Source organism: Bufo bufo, chromosome 3 (genome assembly GCF_905171765.1).
Source record: "Bufo bufo chromosome 3, aBufBuf1.1, whole genome shotgun sequence".
NCBI classification, from domain to species: domain Eukaryota; kingdom Metazoa; phylum Chordata; class Amphibia; order Anura; family Bufonidae; genus Bufo; species Bufo bufo.
Genome location: NC_053391.1, coordinates 3,904,597 through 3,918,974, shown reverse-complemented (window position 1 = coordinate 3,918,974; position 14,378 = coordinate 3,904,597). Strand labels below are relative to the sequence as shown.

Sequence of the window (14,378 nt, the reverse complement as noted above, 5' to 3'; positions counted from 1 at the left end):
TCCTGACACTTCCTCACATATAATCTCCAGTCCACAACCTGTCCTCTCCATACATCTCTGACCTAATCCCCTGATACCTCCTCACATACAATCTCCAGTCCACAACCTGTCCTCTCCATACATCTCTGACCTAATCTCCTGACACCTCCTCACATATAATCTCCAGTCCCCAACCTGTCCTCTCCATAAATCTCTGACCTAATCCCCTGATACCTCCTCACATACAATCTCCAGTCCACAACCTGTCCTCTCCATACATCTCTGACCTAATCTCCTGACACCTCCTCACATATAATCTCCAGTCCACAACCTGTCCTCTCCATAAATCTCTGACCTAATCTCCTGATACCTCCTGACACAATCTCCAGTCCACAGCCTGTCCTCTCCAAACATCTCTGACCTAATCTCCTGACACCTCTTCACATATAATCTCCAGTCCACAACCTGTCCTCTCCAAACATCTCTGACCTGATCTCCTGACCCCTCCTCACATACAATCTCCAGTCCACAACCTGTCCTCTCCATAAATCTCTGACCTAATCTCCGGATACCTCCTCACATATAATCTCCAGTCCCCAACCTGTCCTCTCCATACATCTCTGACCTAATCTCCTGATACCTCCTGACACAATCTCCAGTCCACAGCCTGTCCTCTCCAAACATCTCTGACCTGATCTCCTGACCCCTCCTCACATATAATCTCCAGTCCACAACCTGTCCTCTCCATAAATCTCTGACCTAATCTCCTGACACCTCCTCACATATAATCTCCAGTCCCCAACCTGTCCTCTCCATACATCTCTGACCTAATCTCCTGATACCTCCTCACATATAATCTCCAGTCCACAACCTGTCCTCTCCATACATCTCTGACCTGATCTCCTGACCCCTCCTCACATATAATCTCCAGTCCACAACATGTCTGCTCCTCATACAATCATCTCCTAGATTTCTCCCATGCATCCCCCATGTTCCAGAACTCACTACCTTAGCACATAAGACTCTACTCCACCATCCAAACTGTTGAAAACAACCTGACTCCATCTCTTCATGAAAGTCTATCCCTCTATCCCCAAAAGCCTCAGATACTGTCTCGTAAAGTGTGGGCCCCAGTGGGGCAGGAACCTCTCCCTCTGGACCCCTCTGTCACTCAGTTCATGTTTATTGCACCTAGTTCATCGTTAGGCATTCTACAATAATGAAGAACAGCAGATACGTACTACAGAGAAACGTGTGGGTGGTGGCTTTTTCTCCGATGTGAACCTCGGCCTTGTACTGCGCAAAGTCTTCCTCCTTCACATCCATAATCTTCAGCATGTCTGGCTGTACACTCAGCCTTTCCAGACACGGTACTGGTGAGTGCGGTGAGATCGACATCACGATTTTTTCAGCTACCTTAAAGACGATCTCTGAAGGTGTGAGGGACTCTGAGGACACAGGAAGATGGAGACTGATCAGGAGGAAATTCACAGGAAAGAGATCTCCTGCTATAGACATCCCCTTGTAAGAAGTCCCTTCTAGTGCATATGGAGACAGAGGGTGACTTTCAGGTCAGGACCCTCCAGTACCACGCAGGACGGAGAGCTGGCGACATGTCATCAAAGGGCCCAAAAATAGCCACATGGCCCAAGAGAACCGCAACAATGTGCACATCCACAGAATGTAACCTCAATAAAGCGATTTTATTAGGCTACATAGACAGACAGACATTATTATAAATTGTATACAATAAATCATGTGCTGGTACAAAATAAGAGCAAACACAGCGTCCACCAAAGTCCACAAATAGTTACACAACGTGTATGGTCCGAGACAAAGTCACAAACAATGCAAAACCGAGAGTCAGCAGTGAAGAAGTAATAATGTGGCATCAAAGTAACCTCAAATAATACCCCAAAAAAGGAATAGAGATGTAAGGCTTGGACTATATGGGTGGACCCGAGTCCGGAAAATGACGCCCCACGCATATCACCGGTGAAGTCCGGCTTCATCAGGGGTAAATGTCTGTGTGTAACAGAGTCCTCTATATATATATATATATATACACACACACACACACCAATATCGGTAGTAATAGCCATGATTAGAGATAGTCACCTGTGTAGAGAAAATAAATCATGATTTACTCATGGCGTCCCAGGATATGCGCCGCGACAGTGCAAGATGGCCGCAAACAGGAAGTATAAAAAAACATGTGATCACAGATCAGAGACTTCACTCCTAAACACGTGCGTTCCAAGCAGTGCGCAATATTATATTCATAATAGCAAAGGCCGTACCTCGCGTTTTCGTTCTAGGGGATACCCTAAAAAAGTGGCGTCTCAGGCATTTGGGTGTTGAATCTAGTGACGATTGGCTTTATGAGCGATTTCAGTGGGATGATCTATATCAATTACCGAATACGCATTGGTACCTTTTACTTTCTGACTCCAAACTTGGAAACCATGTTGATCCACAACCTAAGATCATTGCAGGCTGAGCCCCTAATTTACGGGTGGTGGGTAGCCATCGTCAGTGACCTACCCAGAGATTACAGACCCCAGACTAGAGGGTACGTATCCCTGGGGCAATTGCAAGATATGTCCATTCATGATTGCCTCTGACTTCTTTGTTAATCCAAGGGACTCCAGAAAGACTCGCCTCAAACACTAGATCAATAATCGCACCCAAAACCTCATCTATGGCCAAGAATTCTGCAAACGTATTCAGAAGCATTTATCAAATATTGCTTTGGCACATGGTGACAGGACAAGGGTGAAAAACCATTGACTTCTGTAGCTGCACGTGTTTTGGATCATCATCAACGTGATATTACTGGCTTACAAGTCGTTGGACTGGGATTGGTGCGCAACAACAACTTGAGGGGGATCCCACCACTCCACAGCGCCTTCGTCTTGAATCCAGATGGATCTTTGATCTCGATTCTGTGGCACCAAATGGGATGAATGAAGAATTCACTTTTACAGGTTGCTATGGGCACATCACCCCATCGTCACTATTTCCACTGTATAATGGATCCACCGGAACCTCTATAAATCCGATGTTCTGCTCCACGGCTGGTTACTATTTGTGGGCACATGGCCAGCATCACGATGGACGTCATCCCATCCTTACCAGTCCCTTTCTCTACCCTATAATGGGTTCGTTGGAATTTTTTATATTCTTGATGTTCTGATATTATGTATTAATTATAGTAGCTCAACAATAGAAATGTTTTTTTTTCTGTGTTAACTCCTGGCGTTCCAGGTCTTTTTGTGTAGTTTTCTTCGTATGAATTTTTTGGGGATTCTTTATAGTATTTACTATGGATGCACTTAAAGGGAACCTGTCATCGGGATTTTGTGCATAGAGCTGAGGACATGGGTTGGTAGATGGCCGCTAGCACATCCGCAATACCCAGTCCCCATAGCTCTGTGTGCTTTTATTGTGTAAAAAAAATAATTATTTTATATATATATGCAAATGAGTCTACTAACGTCTCCGGAGCCCAGCCACGCCACCTGTCAAGGAGCCCAGCCACGCCCCCTGTCAAGGAGCCCAGCACCGCCCCGCATCCTCCCAATCTCCTCCTCTGCTTCCAGACGTCACAAAGCTAGAGCGCCGTAATCTCGCGATGCACGAGCTAGCGCATGCGCAGTGTCGGCATAATGTTCCTTCCCTGTGATGGCATCAGCCTCAGGGAACAAACTGCGCATGCGCTCGAGCTTTGTGACGTCAGGGAGCCGAGGAGGAGATTGGGAGGACGCGGGGCGGTGCTGGGCTCCTTCACAGTGTGTGCGCCTGCACTCCGAGAGTCAGAGAACACTGGACTCCTCTCTGAAGCAAGAAGGAGATTGGGAGGACGCGGGGCGGTGCTGGGCTCCTTCACAGTGTGTGCGCCTGCACTCCGAGAGTCAGAGAACACTGGACTCCTCTCTGAAGCAAGAAGGAGATTGGGAGGACGCGGGACGGTGCTGGGCTCCTTCACAGTGTGTGTGCCTGCTCTCCGAGAGTCAGAGAACGCTGGACTCCTCTCTGAAGCATGGAGGAGATTGGGAGGACGCGGGGCGGTGCTGGGCTCCTTCACAGTGTGTGCGCCTGCACTCCGAGAGTCAGAGAACGCTGGACTCCTCTCTGAAGCATGGAGGAGATTGGGAGGACGCGGGACGGTGCTGGGCTCCTTCACAGTGTGTGTGCCTGCTCTCCGAGAGTCAGAGAACGCTGGACTCCTCTCTGAAGCATGGAGGAGATTGGGAGGACACGGGGCGGTGCTGGGCTCCTTCACAGTGTGTGTGCCTGCTCTCCGAGAGTCAGAGAACACTGGACTCCTCTCTGAAGCATGGAGGAGATTGGGAGGACACGGGGCGGTGCTGGGCTCCTTCACAGTGTGTGTGCCTGCACTCCGAGAGTCAGAGAACGCTGGACTCCTCTCTGAAGCATGGAGGAGATTGGGAGGACGCGGGGCGGTGCTGGGCTCCTTCACAGTGTGTGTGCCTGCTCTCCGAGAGTCAGAGAACACTGGACTCCTCTCTGAAGCATGGAGGAGATTGGGAGGACACGGGGCGGTGCTGGGCTCCTTCACAGTGTGTGTGCCTGCACTCCGAGAGTCAGAGAACGCTGGACTCCTCTCTGAAGCATGGAGGAGATTGGGAGGACGCGGGGCGGTGCTGGGCTCCTTCACAGTGTGCGCGCCTGCACTCCGAGAGTCAGAGAACGCTGGACTCCTCTCTGAAGCATGGAGGAGATTGGGAGGACCCGGGGCGGTGCTGGACTCCTTCACAGTGTGTGTGCCTGCACTCCGAGAGTCAGAGAACGCTGGACTCCTCTCTGAAGCGGTGCTCGGCTCCTTCACAGTGTGTGCGCCTGCACTCCGAGAGTCAGAGAACGCTGGACTCCTCTCTGAAGCATGGAGGAGATTGGGAGGACACGGGGCGGTGCTGGGCTCCTTCACAGTGTGTGCGCCTGCACTCCGAGAGTCAGAGAACGCTGGACTCCTCTCTGAGGCATGGAGGAGATTGGGAGGACCCGGGGCGGTGCTGGGCTCCTTCACAGTGTGTGTGCCTGCTCTCCGAGAGTCAGAGAACGCTGGACTCCTCTCTGAAGCATGGAGGAGATTGGGAGGACACGGGGCGGTGCTGGGCTCCTTCACAGTGTGTGTGCCTGCTCTCCGAGAGTCAGAGAACGCTGGACTCCTCTCTGAAGCATGGAGGAGATTGGGAGGACGCGGGGCGGTGCTGGGCTCCTTCACAGTGTGTGTGCCTGCACTCCGAGAGTCAGAGAACACTGGACTCCTCTCTGAGGCATGGAGGAGATTGGGAGGACACGGGGCGGTGCTGGGCTCCTTCACAGTGTGTGTGCCTGCACTCCGAGAGTCAGAGAACGCTGGACTCCTCTCTGAAGCATGGAGGAGATTGGGAGGACGCGGGACGGTGCTGGGCTCCTTCACAGTGTGTGTGCCTGCACTCCGAGAGTCACAGAACGCTGGACTCCTCTCTGAAGCATGGAGGAGATTGGGAGGACACGGGGCGGTGCTGGACTCCTTCACAGTGTGTGTGCCTGCACTCCGAGAGTCAGAGAATGCTGGACTCCTCTCTGAAGCATGGAGGAGATTGGGAGGACCCGGGACGGTGCTGGGCTCCTTCACAGTGTGTGCGCCTGCACTCCGAGAGTCAGAGAACGCTGGACTCCTCTCTGAAGCATGGAGGAGATTGGGAGGACGCGGGACGGTGCTGGGCTCCTTCACAGTGTGTGTGCCTGCTCTCCGAGAGTCACAGAACGCTGGACTCCTCTCTGAAGCATGGAGGAGATTGGGAGGACACGGGGCGGTGCTGGGCTCCTTCACAGTGTGTGTGCCTGCACTCCGAGAGTCAGAGAACGCTGGACTCCTCTCTGAAGCATGGAGGAGATTGGGAGGACGCGGGACGGTGCTGGGCTCCTTCACAGTGTGTGCGCCTGCACTCCGAGAGTCAGAGAACGCTGGACTCCTCTCTGAAGCATGGAGGAGATTGGGAGGACACGGGGCGGTGCTGGGCTCCTTCACAGTGTGTGTGCCTGCTCTCCGAGAGTCAGAGAACGCTGGACTCCTCTCTGAAGCATGGAGGAGATTGGGAGGACGCGGGACGGTGCTGGGCTCCTTCACAGTGTGTGCGCCTGCACTCCGAGAGTCAGAGAACGCTGGACTCCTCTCTGAAGCATGGAGGAGACAGGACTCATCTAAGGTGCATTTACATATATGGCGGGAGCATTTAGTTTAGGTTTTTCTCTGAACTGATAGTTCGTTCAGAGATGATTTTAATATCACTATTAATGTATTAAAACATATTTATAGAAAAGTGAGTGGATAAATGGGCTCAGAAAGTGATCACAGGTTTCCTTTAATGTGATTTATTATATGTATATTGATAATATGAGTCTATAGGTTATTATAGTATTTATTGGCCAATAAATCATAGTATAGGAAATTTACACATTTTTATATTTTATGATATTGTGCTTTATTATATTTTTTTCACCAATATATGTATTATTCTTTCCATTCCATTAGGGTCTTGTTATTTGGGGCTTTTTCATATATAGTGTATTTATAGGTCATGTATTTGACATCATTTTATATAATCATGTTTATTATACCATGTCCTTATTTGAGGATTTACTCTATATTTATTGATTAATCATGTTTAAACAAGTCACATTATTTGTCATAGTAGGATGCATTGGCGCTGTGCATGGAACGCGTTTGTGTTCCAATCGAAGATGCGCATTTCCGATTTGTGATCACATGATCTGTGGGACTTCCGGTTTGTGGACATCTTGTCTAGATTTAGCGTACGGCCTTTGCTATTATGAATATAATATTGCGCACTGCTTGGAACGCACGAGTGAAGTCTCTGATCTGTGATCACATGTTTTTTGATACTTCCTGTTTGCGGCCATCTTGCGCAGTCGCGGCGCATATCCTGGGACGCCATGAGTACATCAGGATTTCTAATTTCTACACAGGTGACTATCTCTAATCATTGGCTATTACTACCGATATTGGTGTGTATATATATATATATATATATATATATATATAGGACTCTGTTACACACAGACATTTACCCCTGAGGAAGCCGGACTTCACCGGTGATATGCGTGGGGCGTCATTTTCCGGACTCGGGTCCACCCATATAGTCCAAGCCTTACATCTCTATTCCTTTTTTGGGGTATTATTTGAGGTTACTTTGATGCCACATTATTACTTCTTCACTGCTGACTCTCGGTTTTGCATTGTTTGTGACTTTGTCTCGGACCATACACGTTGTGTCCCTATTTGTGGACTTTGGTGGACGCTGTGTCTGTGTTTGCTCTTATTTTGTACCAATTGCTTTATTGAGGTTACATTCTGTGGATGTGCACATTGTTGCGGTTCTCTTGGGCCATGTGGCTATTTTTGGGTATCTTTGTGTTGTATTTGAACGGTCAGGGCGCTCCCCTTTCATTGTAGTGTGCCCCCACATCCATCATCAGAGGGCGGCCATGCCAGAATATTACCCTGACTAAAAACAATTACCTCGAGTCCTCAAACAGGTCTAATGACAGCGGTTTACAGCGTAACTAAGGGGGTCCACTGTGACAATGGACACCTCGTTATTCATGTGATGGGTGGGTTCAGAATTGTCCATTAATTAACCCCCGGGCAGACTGACAGTATCAGGGACACGTCCTGAGGGATGGCGCCACTTGTACCCCGCAGACGGTCTCTCGAGGTTCTATAGGTTTGTCAGGAGCAGGGATCCCTCTGCTGTCTCGTCTTCTCCTGTCTATTAGTATCGTCTTGGGCGGAGGTTTCCACCGCTGATGCGTTAGTTTGGGTCATCTCACCACTTTACTCAGCCTGGGCAGTTCATGGTGAAGTTCCTGACGGGTCAGCCTTCCTTTACAGAGGACCTCTCACCGCTCCTGACATGTCTGTGTTATTACCTTCCCCAGGTAATAACAAGCCTATAACACCTGTTCTTAGGACGCTATGTTGCGCCGTTCCTCTATTACTCTAACTAGACGTTTACAAATAAACGTACACCTGGGTGTTAGCAGTTGGGGGGTCTCTGTACACAGTACGACACCAGCCCACCGGGAGAACGCAGCTGTACATTAACTCTTAAACTTCTAGCAGGAATAATAGAGGAACGGCACCACACAGAGTGATAAGAATAGATACTTCAGAATTGTCATCTCACGTGACAGACACGTCAGGAGCGGAGAGTAGATTTGTATCCATCCTAGAGCTGTGTCTTGTCAGTGTAGCCTGGTTCTTGTAGTCCTCCTGCCCCTTACCTTACCATTTGTTGTTTTCCCGTGGATTCTGCTTGCTTTTGGGATTTTCTTGTCTCTGGGTCCTACAGCCTTCTGGTTTTCTTGCTGGGGCCAGTACTGCAGATGAGGAAGGCCGCCTTATGTTGCTGGGCTGACACCGATCCTGCGCAGAATTATAGGAACCGTTCCCCTGAGACACGGCCAGGAGGAGACACTTGGGTGGCACGGAGCCCAGGACTGTAGCCTCTGGTGAGGAACCTTCCAGGCCTAGGGGTTAGGTGACATTTGTGATGCTATCTTTGCTGGTGCAGACTTTTTAGATTTAGATTTGGCCATAAAATGGTGTATTCACCCTGTCCCTCCAGAGACACCCACAGGGATTTCTTCTTTTAGATGGCAGTTCTTTATCTGGAGGATGGTCAATACTCCGCACATCTGGTCTTCAAGGGGTGGTCCTGCTTCAGCAGATGGCATTCATCATGTAGATGGAGTTAATAACAGGCACTTACTAATGTATTGTGATTCTCCATGTTGCCTCCTTTGCAGTTTTGATTCATTTTTCCATCACTTTATACAATGCTCGTTTCCGTGGTTATGACCACCTTGCAATCCAGCACCGGTGGTCGTGCTTGCACACTGTTGTAAAAAGTATCGGCCTATGCACGCTCCTGTGGTCCCGGCCACCAGAGAGGAGGGCACTTTTTCCTAACACGACCACTGCTGCTGGATTACAGGGTGGTCGTAACCATGGAAATGAGTAGTGTACAATGTGATGGAAAAATGAGTCCAGCCAGGAAGCAATATGGAGAATCACCGTACATTAGGAAGTGCCTTGTATTCACTGCATCTACATGATAAATGCTCTTTGCCGGAGTCAGAGCACCCCTTTAAGTTGTCAGCAGGGAGTATCCACTGTTCTGATTTTGCCAATGTTTTTGAATGTTCTTCCCCCTCATAGAGAACAGGATTTTTCCACGGACTTTGCTCCCAAGGAGGAACTTCCTTCATGTCTGCTCCTGAGACGCCGGTGTTGGGGCAGAATATCAAGGAGAACCCGGAGAAGGGATTTGTCCGTCCTTCCAGGTGCCCGGCTGCTGTTGGCCAAGAAAGAGAAGACCTTCATCCCTATATAGACTACGGAGGACTTCATGAGATCACCAGACGTAACCACCATCCTCTACCCCTCGTCTCAGACTTATCCAGCCGACCAATACGGAGCTCAGCTTGTCTAACATTCATGAATGGTGTGTTCAGAGAGTACTTGGTCTCTCTGGGGGAACACTGGGGGTCATCTAAAGCCACGGCGTTATGAAGAGGCGCCGGCTCAATGTATCCTGACCTGTAGAAATCTACGCCAGCTCCCACCACACTCCACGGGTACGCCATTGTCTACACCTAAAACAGGTGTAGAAAACGATAAATGAGAGGGGCTGCCCAGCCCCGCCAATGCCATGCCCCTTTTTTTAGAAATGGCGTGAGCAAGAAAAAGTAGCAGATCACGGCCCAAATAACCTCTGCACCGCAATCTGGGCCAAAAATACTGTTTGCCTAAAATAGACGTATTTCTAGTTAATAAATGACCCCCATTGCGTTCTTGTCAAGAAAGTCCTGCCTCAGTGTTAAGATGGAGAAGGTGAGCGTCTCTGGGGCACATCAGATGGATCCAGCCAAGGTGCGCGTCCTCCAGGATCTGCCGATGACTGCAGGGGCTTTATTAGATCCTTTTCTTCTACAGCGGCTCCAGTTACATCATTGAAGAGGAGACGACCCTATGCTATGGACCCTGTAAGTAAGGTCTCTGCAGCCAGACACTGGCCTCAGCAGTGACATGTCCTGGGTCACTGGCCGCATGAGGACAGGCCATTGCTGAGGCCGGTGAGTGGATGTAGGGGCATGTGTGACCCTGACCAAAGGTTTACAGGACGGGGACCGGATGAATCACTGAATGGAGCCTCGGCGGTGGAACCCTGCGGCGCGGAGCAGGTCTATGCATTGTCATTTTATGTGGACCACAGCCGAGGCCATGAGAATACCAAAGACCTTTCACTGCTCACGTCTACTAATCAAGTTGCGCCAGAATTATGGCGTAAAATGCACCAAAAAGAACGGCATTTTGCTTTGTGCCAAATATATCAACGGTTTTCTCCAGAATTTTCACCATAAAGAATGCACCACGCCAGAAATGAGTCAAAGAAATGTCAAAGTGGTCGGGGCTAATAAATTGGCGCATATTACGCCTCATTTATCATCCCCTTATCAGCAGAAACGGCTCACATTGCTGTGGACAATTTGCTTATGTGGTGGTTTGTGTAAAAAGTCGCTTTTATGGAAAGCATGGTCACCCGGAGTATGTAGATGAGAAGATCCTGGTGGGGTACATAGGTCCGGTATCTCATTGACTGGAACGGTTATGGCCCAGAAGAAAGGTCTACGCTGATCGGAGCCATTCATACAAACACAGGATTAGGAACTCCTCAAGGGGGAAGGGTACAGTACGAGCAGGAGGGCTTTCCCTGTTGTCTCATCATCTCCTGTCTACTCTGTGGTGGGTGCCTTAAAGGCTATCTACACCTTCTAAGGCAGTTTTTTTAGGATTACATTTTACTCATTTTGGGCTAAAAATAATTTTTGAAATTAGTCTTTATTACAAATATTGAGCCATTCTGTCACAAAGAGTTAACAGTTTTTCTAGCTGTGTGACTGGTACTTTCACACTGTGCCGGTCATCTAATAAACCCGGGACGTAACTACCAGTCTTAGTTGGGATTAACAGTGGGTAAAGTAATAAAGACCAAATGAAAAAACTAATTTTTAGCTCAAAAAGATTACAATGCAATAATAAAATAACAACTGCCCCTAGGGCTGTACGTAACCATTAAGCATGTATAACCAGAAGCCTCCGTCTTCCCTGCACTTTCTCCGTCGTCGGTGCAGCTTGCATCTTGTGGATTCTGACGTCCATTTGCAGAGTTTTGTGTTTTGATTTACTTATGACATCCTCTAACCCGGATATGACAGAGGCCCATCTGCAGCATATAGTACACGCTGAGGACAGTGGTGCCCCACAGCAAATTTTTTAATGGGCACCTCCCATCCCCCAGCAACTCCGATGCAACCCTCACTCCTGCGGCTATTCGCTCTCTCAGACCAGGCCCGACAGCAGCTCCGTCTATTTCCTACACGTATATACTCTATGTCATGTCACTGTATTATACTGTCGAGGGGGTCCCGACAGTAATGTCTTCTAGTCCTCCTCCTGGGTGGGCCCCTTCTGAGTTCAGGCCCCCATAGCAGCCACTTCCTACAGCTAAGCTCCTGGCTGAGGGTGGCTATGTGCAGACTTCTTAGCCAGCCTCTTCTCTCCCTACATGTATGTAATAACAGGAGAGCAGCGATGCCAGTGATCAGCGCCGCCAGCGTACAGCTTAGAGAGAGGCAGAGCGGTGACAACATGGTCTCTCCTGATCAGGAAGCATGACGTCAGTGTTCAATTACCACTCATGAGAACTTTACTAAAAAGAAAAAAACCTGAACATCTGACTACAGGGTGTATCCCGAACAGGACAGCTACCTAAGGGCAAATTTCAGACAGAAAGTCTGGTTGGTCCAGTAGATCAGTACATATGGTCAGGGGACAACATGCTGATCATCACTTACTTCCTGTAGGCTCCTGGAGAAGTTTCACAGTGTCTTCTTGATTTTGGACAGAAAACGTAGCGCCTGGAAGGTGACAAACATAGAGGTGAAGTACAGTCAGTAATTACCATACAAAGAGTGGTTTTCAATTATTCTGGTAACAGCCCCCCCCCCTCCTTACAAATATCTTACTGTACAATATATATGGGAGAAAAATAAACCACAGGATGTATAAAAGGAGTCCACAGGCATCAGAGGGGCGCTCCGTCCTAGTACAGGATAATATTGGTACTAATTATTATATATATATATATATATATATATATATATATATATATATATATATATATATATATATATATTTTACACCACTGGCAGCACCACCCTAAAAGCGTTTCGGTTCAAACATGAACCTTTCTCGTTTCAACCGAAACGTCGCTTTTTGCCACCATATGGGTGAATAAACACACTATTTCATAGAAGAATCGCTTTGGAGTGCAGTCCGATTTTTGTTCTATCTATCTATAAAATAAATATATATATATATATACACACACACAAATATATACACATTATATGGAGAAAAGTATGTGAACCCTCCACATTTAACTTCTAGGAACTTTTCTGACTTTCCAGTCTACATTCATAAGCATCAATATGGAGAAGGTCCCTCCTCTACTCCTCTGGGAAGGCTTTGCTTCAGAAGACATTTGTGAGGTCAGACCCTCAGGCTGGAGGAGAAGGCCAGGCTGGCAGTTTCTGTTCTGGTGTTGGATGGGGTTGAGGTCAGAACTATGTGCGGCCGGTCAGGTTCTTCCAGACTCCCCCAACCATGTCTTATGTCTTTATGGAGCTTGTGCACCGGGGCGCAGTCATGGAGGAGCAGAGAAGGGCCTTGCTCAAACTGTTTCCACAAAGCTGTCACCAAACAACTGCCCACAATGTCTTGTCTAATGAAGTATTAAGATTTCCCTTCACTGGACATAAGGGTCCAAGGCCGACCCCCGTAGCATCACCCCTCCTCCACCAGACTGTACACCCTGAAGACCCCCATACCATCACCCCTCCTCCACCAGACTGTACGTCCTGAAGACCCCCCATAGCATTACCCTCCTCCACCAGACTGTACGTCCTGAAGACCCCCCATAGCATTACCCCTCCTCCACCAGACTGTACATCCTGCAGACCCTCCATAGCATTACCCCTGTAACAGACCGTTTCAGCAGACAAGGGGTTAAAATCCGTTTAGGCGATGTGCCCCTTTCTGAGAGACAGGCACAGCTACTGCAGGACACCAACCTCCCGAACTGGATACAAAGTAGCACTCCAAACTGGAACCTCACGAATAGCTGCTAGCAGACGAACAGGGATCAGCTTACACTCCTGGCAATCAGTCTCTAACAGCATACAGCGGATCCCCCCAATAACGAGACAAGGCTCCGTGTTGAGGGTCAAGCAGTGGTCTGACTGTACTTCACGTACAGCCTCTTTTATTCATAAACCACAAACATAGTACTGCCCACAGGGGTTTGAAATGCAACCAATCAGTAATTTACAACACATACAATGTAAGTACAGCCCATCTGGTGTACACGCCCCTAGGGGACCAGAATGAAGACTGTGACATAGGACAGATAAACAGCACTTAGGACACACAGACACAACACATCCCCACAATGCATCATGGTTTCCTCCTCTCTGCCCTCGAGACACCCGAGGCGTAATCCAATTATCTCTGAGGACAAAGGGAAATCACCAATACACATGTGAGGACAACAGAACAGACATCACCATTTAAACACACAATGGGATCAATGGCACAATAGAAACACACCCAGCATTTCCTCCCAAGCTGACAAGTTACACTTATTATAAATTGTTACAACTTTGTGAGTTTACATTGGCCATACATATAACTTACATTAATTCAAACAGTATAACGTGGGGACAAACCTATCCAAAATTCACTTGAATAGGTTCAGGGGTTTAAAAGTTAGTATATGGCCCATAATCCTGGGGCAAGAGGCCAGCAGCCAGTCCTCTCCAAAACCCAGTGGCGAGGTTGGTTTCGCCACAACCCCTCCTCCACCAGACTGTACGTCCTGAAGACCCCCCCATGGCATCACCCCTCCTCCACCAGACTGTACACCCTGAAGACCCCCCATAGCATTACCCCTCCTCCACCAGACTGTACACCCTGAAGACCCCCCCATGGCATCACCCCTCCTCCACCAGACTGTACACCCTGAAGACCCCCCCATGGCATCACCCCTCCTCCACCAGACTGTACACCCTGAAGACCCCCCCATGGCATCACCCCTCCTCCACCAGACTGTACACCCTGAAGACCCCCTATACCATCACCCCTCCTCCAGCAGACTGTACACCCTGAAGACCCCCCATAGGATTACCCCTCCTCCACCAGACTGTACAGCGGGCACAATGCAGGCAGGTAACGTCCTCCTGGC

The 14,378-nt window shown here is 48.7% G+C and overlaps 1 protein-coding gene across 1 annotated transcript in view; it reads right to left on the bottom strand.

Annotated features, from left to right (window-relative positions):
• The window catches only part of LOC120994316, a 90,555-nt gene that overhangs the window by 33,900 nt on the left and 42,277 nt on the right, over positions 1–14,378 (bottom strand). The window contains exons 5-6 of the mRNA XM_040422783.1: positions 11,932–11,994; positions 1,221–1,427 (exon numbers count right to left, since the gene is read on the bottom strand). Coding sequence (XP_040278717.1) covers positions 1,221–1,427; positions 11,932–11,994 — 270 coding nt within the window. The remainder of the gene's footprint in view (positions 1–1,220; positions 1,428–11,931; positions 11,995–14,378) is intronic.